General features: G+C 57.8%; 1 protein-coding gene across 3 annotated transcripts; it reads left to right on the forward strand.

Moving 5' to 3' along the window:
* The first annotated feature begins 525 nt into the window (after positions 1 to 525).
* Positions 526 to 7,770, forward strand: LOC111936925 (glutamine synthetase). Of its 3 annotated transcripts, none has more exons than XM_086858730.1 (7): positions 526 to 607; positions 753 to 928; positions 1,470 to 1,631; positions 3,153 to 3,299; positions 4,082 to 4,209; positions 5,198 to 5,397; positions 5,675 to 7,770. In XM_086858730.1, exons 2-7 carry the CDS (start codon positions 763 to 765, stop codon positions 5,994 to 5,996), a joined length of 1,125 nt encoding a protein of 374 aa, XP_086714856.1. In that variant the 5' UTR covers positions 526 to 607; positions 753 to 762; the 3' UTR covers positions 5,997 to 7,770. The 3 variants fall into 3 exon arrangements, with proteins under 3 accessions (XP_086714856.1, XP_086714855.1, XP_023793841.2); XM_086858729.1 differs by having other exon boundaries at positions 598 to 626; XM_023938073.2 differs by lacking the exon at positions 526 to 607 and having other exon boundaries at positions 724 to 928.
* Positions 7,771 to 8,461: the final 691 nt, after the last annotated feature.

An 8,461-nucleotide genomic window follows, 5' to 3' on the forward strand; every position in this document is an offset into this window, starting at 1 on the left:
CTGTCCCCGGGAATCTGTCTGTCCCTGGAAATGTCTGTCCCCGGGAATCTGTCTGTCCCTGGAAATGTCTGTCCCCGGGAATCTGTCTGTCCCTGTCCCCGGGAATCTGTCCCTGGGAATTTCTCTGTCCCTGTCCCCGGGAATCTCGATGCCGCTGATGTCCCAGGACCACCCAGATCCATTCCATCACACAGGGCACTGTCCCAGCCTGGCTTTTGGGGTGCTGGGGGGAGCTGGGAGATAAACAGCTGCACTCGTGTACGAGGGAACCCTCCACAAACAAGGGGCCAAAAGGGGTCACACACACACAGAGGAGACCGGAGGCGGTAAATAGAATTTTCAGCGAGTAACACCCGGCTATTTTTAATAAAAAACTATTCAGCCAACAGCTCACTACTTTTCAAACAAAGCGGCGCTTTAACCGCGCCAAAACCGGCGTTTTTAATAAGTAATATTTTAATAAGAAAAGAAAACAACGCTGAACGTCCTTCCTCAGTGGGTGTCCCGGAGGTGGCGGCCGGGGCCCGGGGCGGAGCCGCCTCCGCGCCTCCCCCGCCCGCGGCCGCTTTAAAGCGCGGGCGGAGCGGGCGCGGGCAGCGCTGCGCCGGTGAGCGCGGGAGCCGCGGGTTCGAATCCCGCCCGGGGAGATGTGCAGGGGGGACATGGGGTGGCTTGGCTGGGAGGTTGGTTTGGAGGATATCGTGGGGAGGTGAGGCCGGGGGGATGTGGCACTCACCTGTGCGCCCCCGCAGGGCCGTCGCGATGTCGGTGTCGCACAGCTCCAGGCTGAACAAGCTGGTGCGGGAGCAGTACATGAGGCTGCCCCAGGATGGGAGGGTTCAGGTCACCTACGTGTGGATCGACGGCAGCGGCGAGGGCGTGCGCTGCAAGAGCAGGACCCTGGATCAGGAGCCCAAGAGCATCGAAGGTAACGCGGCTGCTTGGCTCTCCGGGTGATGGGTGCTGTGGTGCAGGGCCCTGAGCATCCCCTCGGAAAAGTTCTGGGGTGCTTTGAGCTGGGACGGGCTCTCCCTGGTTGCGTGGCACCAGCGATACCTGTTGCAGCTGTCTGGTGGGGTTGCAGGGTAAATATCCAGCCTGCGTCCCTGCGGTTCGCTTAATCCGCTAATCTCTGCTATTAGCGCTGGGTGGGAAGGGGAGGATGAGTTCCTCGCCCCTTTCCACCAGGCAAACGGGGATGGAGACGTGTCGGCATCTGGATGGGGTTTGGCAGAGGGAGGTGGAGTGGCTGGGACCGATCCTGCCCTCCTGATGCTGCTGAGGGGATGAACACACTGATGCTCAGGAAGCAGCGATGGGCTCGGGGGATGCGCGAGAAAACCTTTGTGGCTGACATCCCGCGGAACTCAGCGGCCCTTGGGTGCTCCATCCCGGACCCGAGCCAGCAGCATTTGGCACAATCCCTGCGTGGATATTTTCCCCACCTCCGCCCCTCTCCTGCCTCGCAGATGTTCCCGAATGGAATTTCGATGGCTCCAGCACGGCACAGGCAGAGGGCTCCAACAGTGACATGTTCCTGGTGCCGGTCTGCATGTTCAGGGACCCTTTTTGCCTGGACCCCAACAAGCTGGTGCTCTGCGAAGTGCTGAAGTACAACAGGAAACCCGCAGGTGAGCACCCCCCGCTCCCCCCGAGTGTCACCCCCTCGTTATTTAGGGTGTCACCTCCCCCGGGGGCCGCTTGCCCCGCACCGCTGGCCCTGGGGCGCAGCCGAGCGCTTGGCCCGAGGCTCCGGAATCCCAGCGCTGGTGGCCGTGGATGTCTGCAGGAACCTGTTTTAGCGGCACGGGGCGAGGAGAAGAGCAGCGAGACGTGGAGCTCACCCACGGCACTCGCCAAAGGCGTCTCCCGGCTCTCGAGCCCGAGCTCGCCCAGCCCCGGGGGAGCAGGAGCTGGAAGTGCCGGGGTTTTGGAGTGCCGGGGTTGTGGTTGCTGGGAGGCTGCAGAAAAGGAAGGAGAAGATGCTGAGGTGGCGTGTGCTCGCTCAGAGTGACCTTTTGCAAAGAGCTCCAGAACTCGGTCTTATCACCGAGTCTGCAGTCCGTCTTGTCCCTCTGATAAAGCCCCAGACACAGGAAAAGGAACCTGTTTGCAGGGATGAGCTGAGGGGCGCCCGGAGGGGTTGTTTGCCGGCAAATAAGCGGATATTTGCCACTCGAGCAGGGCTGTGCCCCGCTGGGTGCGAGGGGGAGGAAGGGGGTATCTGTCTCAGGGGAAAGACGGGGCTGATTCCTCCTCCAGCAGCGTCCAGACACGGCTGGGGGAAGTGTCTCGGTTGAGATTCCTGCCCGGCAGCTCCTCCGCTGGAGGAGTTTGTAAAGAGAGATCCTGGGCTCCTGGGGCAGAGAGAGCTCAGCCCAGAGCCCTGCTGCTCAGGGGGGTGCAGCCTCCAGCCCTTCCCGTTTCCATGGACCTCAAGGGCTCTGGGGGCTCAGTGTTCCCCCTCTGCCTCTGCTTCCCCCCAGCCCCACGCTCCACTGGGGTTATAATTCATGTTAGGGCAGAATGTGCAGCCTGGAGCCTGCCTGTCCCTGTTCCAGCAGTTTTTCAGCCTTTTTTTTTGCTGATGTCTTGGTCCAAGCTCTCATTCCCCTTGCCTGGCACGTTGTCCCATGTCTGGACAGTTCTCTGCTATCTGTGTTTTCCTGGCAAAGCTCCAGTTGCCTTGAGCACCTCAAAAGGCCAAGGCAGGGCCAGCCAGTCTGGATGCTCACCAAAACCATGGAGCTGCAGAAAGATAAGGAAAATTGAGATGCAGCTGGTAGAAAGAAGATGGGGGTGAAGGAGTGATGGAAGCCCCTGTTCCCAGGTCTGCTGATCTGTAGGATGGGACTGGGGTAAAGCTCCTGGTCTCTCTGTGAGTAAGAGGAGGAGGATGTTCATGGACCATCAGCAGTGGTTTGGGGAACAGGGTGATTAAACCCTCTTGACGTGTGGCCTGATGCTCTGGTGATGGAGTAACTGTGAGGAGGAATTTGGTGAGCAGGAAGGGGGATTCGCTCATGATTTCCTGGAGGTTTCTGTGGGAAGCGCTTGGCAGTGGTGGAGCCTTGGTGTCGGGGTGGGATGGAGCAGATTGTGGTGGGTGCTGGCTCACAGCACGGCTCCAACCCGGACCTCTGTGCTCCCAGAGACCAACCTGAGACACACGTGCAAGAAAGTCATGGACCTGGTTCGGGACAGCCACCCCTGGTTCGGGATGGAGCAGGAGTACACACTGCTGGGCATCAACGGGCATCCCTACGGCTGGCCCGACAACGGCTTCCCCGGCCCGCAGGGTAAGAGCTCCAGAACCTCCCCTCCCTTCCCACGCTGCTGCTTGTGGCAGCTGCCCATGGCCAGCCCCGGTGCAGCTTTGCCATCAGGGATGAGCCCAGGTAGGGGCTGTTTGCCCGGAGCGCCTCAGCCGCTCCCGGCCCCTGCTTGCACAAACAGCTCAGCAGCACGACTTGTTCGGCAAGGGCTGCAGAACCGGGCTGGAAAAACCTCCTCGCCTTGGCTGCTGGGGAAAGGGCTTGGCATGGCGCTTTGTGCCCTCCTGCAGCAGCGAGCCTGCCAGAGAGACAGAGCTTTCCCAAGCTGAGTTTTGTGTGCACCGGTAGCTTGCAACATCTCCCTTCCCCCGGGCGGGGAGATGATCTCTGCCTGACCTGCTTGAATGAGGAAGATATCAAACCCCATCCAAAGCGATTCGGATTTTCCAGCCGTGAACAATGCCAGCTGTTGTCAGAACAATCTCAGACCCTTGATGTGCTCAGAGGGTGAGGGAGGTGCCCCGGGGCAGACCAAACTCTCCTTATCTCGAGGCCACCTCCCAACAGATGTGTTACAAGTATTATTTAACTGCCCAGATAAGGCTGAGGTTGCAGAGATGAACTGCTCACACTGCCAGTCCTGGAGCTGGGGTCGGTAACTTGATGTCCTGTGGAGAGAAAGATCATTTTAATTCCCATAAATCCTCTGCCCATGGCAGCAGGTACCCGGGAGTGTGGGATTACCCTACAATGCTGTTGTTGCTACCCAAAGTTTTCCTTGGGTGCTGACTCCTTGTTTCTTGCAGGCCCCTATTACTGCGGGGTTGGAGCAGACAAGGTGTATGGGCGTGATATCGTGGAGTCCCACTACAAGGCTTGTCTCTATGCGGGGGTGAAGATCTGTGGCACCAATGCCGAGGTGATGCCCTCCCAGGTACGTGTGGATGGCTCCAGACAGCCCATTCCCCGTGATGGATACGAGTTATCCTGAGGCTGGAATAACCCAGCTCCTCTGGAACACCGAATCCAGTGACCCCTCACATCGATTTTGCTTAGGTGGGAGCAGTTGCACTGCTAGAATGGAAATGTGCACTTGATTTTCTCCTGCCTCGCCCCGAGCTCGTGGCACAGCTCAGCCTGAGCTCTGGCCTGAGCTGGGAGCTCTCCAGCAGGAGCAGGGATGTGTGGGACTGGCTGCAGGAACACCGTGTGGAGAGTGATGGGCTCTGAGCCCCGTTCTGGAACTGGGAGCCGGGAGGCTCGGCTGGGACACGGCCTTGGGGAGCACTTGGGAGGATTTGGGTTTATCTGGGAGTGAGCAGCAGGGAGCCCCTGATTGCATTAGGGCGGCCAGACTGACCGACTGCGGGTGCTGACTCTCCTGCTGCTGATGTGGCGCTGATAAGCGGGGGCTTATCAGCAGTGGAGCCGAGACAGGACTTTTACCGACCCTGCTGTTTGCCCCAAATTCTTAAGGATCCTTCTTGGCTGCCTTCCGCATCCTGGGCTCAGCCTCTTCCATGCCAGCAGACGTCACCCTGTGCTTAGTCACCGTGGGTGGTGCAAGCCTGGCTCCAGCCGGGCAGGGAACAGCCCTGGGAAGGACTAACAGGCTCCTCATTAATCCTCTGCCCTGTTTGCAGTGTCCTGCTCGCAGCAGCCCCAGCCTCAGTCAGACATGGTGCTTTATTTACCTCTGTTTTGATTAAAAACCCCTCTGATTTGTTTTACATAGTGATGAGCAGTTTATCCCCCTTTATCTTTGCATGCCAAAGTTGCCCTGTTGCTTGACTCGATGCTCCCCATCCTTGCTGCTGATTCCCAAGGGAATTCAGGCACAGCCCTGGCTGGGAGTGGGGGGATGTGGCTGGGGAGGCTCCCAGCTGCCCATCCTTACCTGTGCATCTGCTCGCCCCTTCCAGTGGGAATTCCAGGTGGGCCCGTGTGAAGGCATTGAGATGGGGGATCACCTCTGGATGGCTCGGTTCATCCTCCACCGCGTCTGCGAGGACTTCGGGGTTGTGGCCACCCTGGACCCCAAACCGATGACGGGCAACTGGAACGGGGCCGGGTGTCACACCAACTACAGCACCGAGGAGATGCGGAGAGAGGGGGGTCTCAAGTGAGTCCTGGGAAGGTCTCAAGGGGAGCCTCAGGGCTCAGCTGAATCCTCAGGGGCTCCCTGGGATGTACCTGGGAGGTTGGGGTTGACCTGGCCCGTGTCAAAGTGTCTCCCTGCCTGTGTGGCTGCAGCAGGCAGGGTTGGGGCTGTCCCAGCTCATTATTTTAACAGCAGCTGATCATATCAGGGTGTCTCCTGGGCTGTCCTTGGCCCTGCACGGGAGGAGAGGGTGCCACCCCCAAAATGGACCTGCTGAACCCCCTCTCCTCTCCCACAGGCACATCGAAGCCGCCATCGAGAAGCTGAGCAAGCGGCACCATTACCACATCTGCGTGTACGACCCGCGGGGCGGCAGGGACAACTCCCGGCGCCTCACCGGCCACCACGAGACCTCCAACATCTTCGAGTTCTCTGCCGGCGTGGCCAACCGAGGCGCCAGCATCCGCATCCCGCGCCAGGTGGGCCAGGATGGCTACGGCTACTTCGAGGACCGGCGGCCGGCGGCCAACTGCGACCCCTACGCGGTCACCGAGGCCATCATGAGGACAACCGTGCTCAACGAGACCGGGGTGGAGACCAAGGACTACGCTGACCACTGAGGCCACGGCGTGGGTGGAGGTTCTCGTGCCTACAGCAGCTTCTCACGTGGGATTTGTGCCTGTGCGGTGTCTTCGGCTGCAAGCTCAGACTCTTTAGGAACCTCGCTTCTGGTCTTGTGAAACGTTGCCTTAGAAATCTGTATTTTATAGCAAGAGGGAGGGGCCCAATCTATTTTCTCGACCACTTTGTTTTTTTTCTGGTTCCTGGTTTTAGGTCGTGAGGTTTTTTTTTAAAACTTGGATTTTTTTTCCCCCCCCCGATGGACTTTACACTGTGATGTACATAGATCCCAGCGTGGATGCTGCAGCTGCTGCTGTTTGCACCTCTGGAGGGTGGGTGCTTTTTATTTCCATCTCTCTGTTGCAAGGAAATAATAATAAATAATTTTCCTGGCTGCGTGGCAGCTGGGTTATGCTGGGGCGAGTACATTTTTCTGTAGCTCCTAGGGATCTGTGGAGGTTTTAATTTGGGTGGTGCTGGTGGGTTGCAGGAGCTGGAGGAGAGAAGATGCTGGAGGATCCTTGAGGCAGCTGCCTAGAGCTGCCTTGCCTCATTTTCTGGACCAAAGGCCATCTCCTTCCATCGTGATCCCAAAGGCAAACAGAGCAGTGCAGGCTGAGCAAACAGCGGCAGGGGCAGCAGCTGGTGGGAGTTTACTCAGGGTGTGAGCTGCTGAGTCAGCACAGCCAGCCCAGCCCCGGGCACAGCCACACAGCCCTCCCCTCTGGGGACACCTGTGGGTGCAGGAGGGGACCCTGGGGACATCCCCCCTGCTGCCTTGGTGAGCCACAGAGTCGTGGTGCAGATCCTTGGATTGGAGGTCATGGGTTTATTTATGAATCACAGAAGGGTTTGGGTTGGAAGGGACCTTAAAGCCCATCCAGCTCTACTCTCTGCCATGGGCAGGGGCATCTTCCACTATGCCAGACTGCTCCAAGCCCTGGTCTTGGACACTTCCAGGGATCCAGGGGCAGCCACAGCTTCTCTGGGCACCCTGTGTCAGGACCTCCCCACCCTCCTAGCTAAGAATTTCTTCCTAATCTCTAATCTAAACCTACTCTCCTTCAGTTTGAAGCCATTCACCTATCAAGTTCATGTAGTAAAACCCTGAGGAAGGGCATTTCTATGTTGATGGGATGTTAAGAGCATCTCCAGTCCCAGACCCTTGGGTCCCTCCACAATGCAGCTGTGGGGGGATGGATACAAGCACAGGGGACATCCCTTTAATCCCAGGGACATCTCAGAGGGGTCAGGCCTCTGGGACTGACGTACAGGATGTGACCCAGCTGCAGTCACCCACAGGGACTCACTGGAGGTGGGAGGGAGCAGCAGCATGGACAGAGGACATCACCTCCACCCCAGTGCAGTCATCAGGAATTTGAAACTGGTTTTATGTTTATCCTTGAATCTGCCACAGGTGACAAGCTGGGCTGGAGGGAGGCCTCTGAGTCCCTCCTGCAGGGCACAGTGCTGCCAGTGGCACAGGGATAAGGGCTGTGGGAGCTGGGAGATGTCAAGCCCTGAACCACAAGCAGTCAGGAACCATCAGTGCCTCTGAGCTGTTCAAGAATAAATATAATCCGGTCCCCACCCTAAAAAGGAAAGATTTTCCTTCCAGAAGTTGCTGTTTGGGATGTTTAGTGTTTTTCATCAAAACCACAAGCCTGTCTTGTTTTCCTCTCATTTCTGTGATCTATCTCTAATGGGTAATTTGAGCACTGGGACAATGACTGATGGATGCAGCTGGAAAATCAATAAAGAGCTAAATCTGGAGTGGCGAGACTCCTGTTTGCTTCCCTGGCTGTACCAGTGGCTGAAGTACTTCAGCTTTCATCACACTGTGCTGTACAGACACTGTCAAATTTGGGAATCATGTGAGTTGTTCCCAGCATGGAAACATCTGTGGCTGGACACGGCACCGTGGGACATCCAAACATTTTGTCTCTGGGTCTCAGGCTGTGGCTCCCCTGCTGGCAGGCACCATCCTCTCCAGGCTGGGGTAGCGAGGCTCCAGGAGCAATCCAGAAGCTTTCCCAAAGCCTCTTCTGGGGCTTTTCTCCTGCCCCCATGTGCCAGGAGCCACTGTGTGCTTGGAGCTGTTCATCCTCTGCCAAAACACAGCTCTTCTCACTGGTACGTTTTGAGGTCAGACTGGGCCAGAAAACACATGTCAGGGTTTTGGGTTTTTCCTAAAGCAGAAGTGATTCCCACCCACAAGGCCCGCAGCACAGGGGAAACAAGGACAGTGGCACATTCCCACAAGAGCTTTTCCAATAGTTTTGCTGTGTTTGCCACAGCTGGAGGTGGAATTTTGGGCTCAGTGAGGTGCTGGGGATGGAGCCAGCTGTCGGGCTGAGACCTGAGGCCATGGCAGGGGTTACAGGAATGGGGCTGCTGGGGCTGGGTCACTGTTATCCACTGGTTATCCAGGACATTCCCAGGAGCATCCCAGGGTGGCTGGGTC

Source organism: Cyanistes caeruleus, chromosome 20, assembly GCF_971803275.1.
Source record: "Cyanistes caeruleus chromosome 20, bCyaCae1.hap1.1, whole genome shotgun sequence".
NCBI classification, from domain to species: domain Eukaryota; kingdom Metazoa; phylum Chordata; class Aves; order Passeriformes; family Paridae; genus Cyanistes; species Cyanistes caeruleus.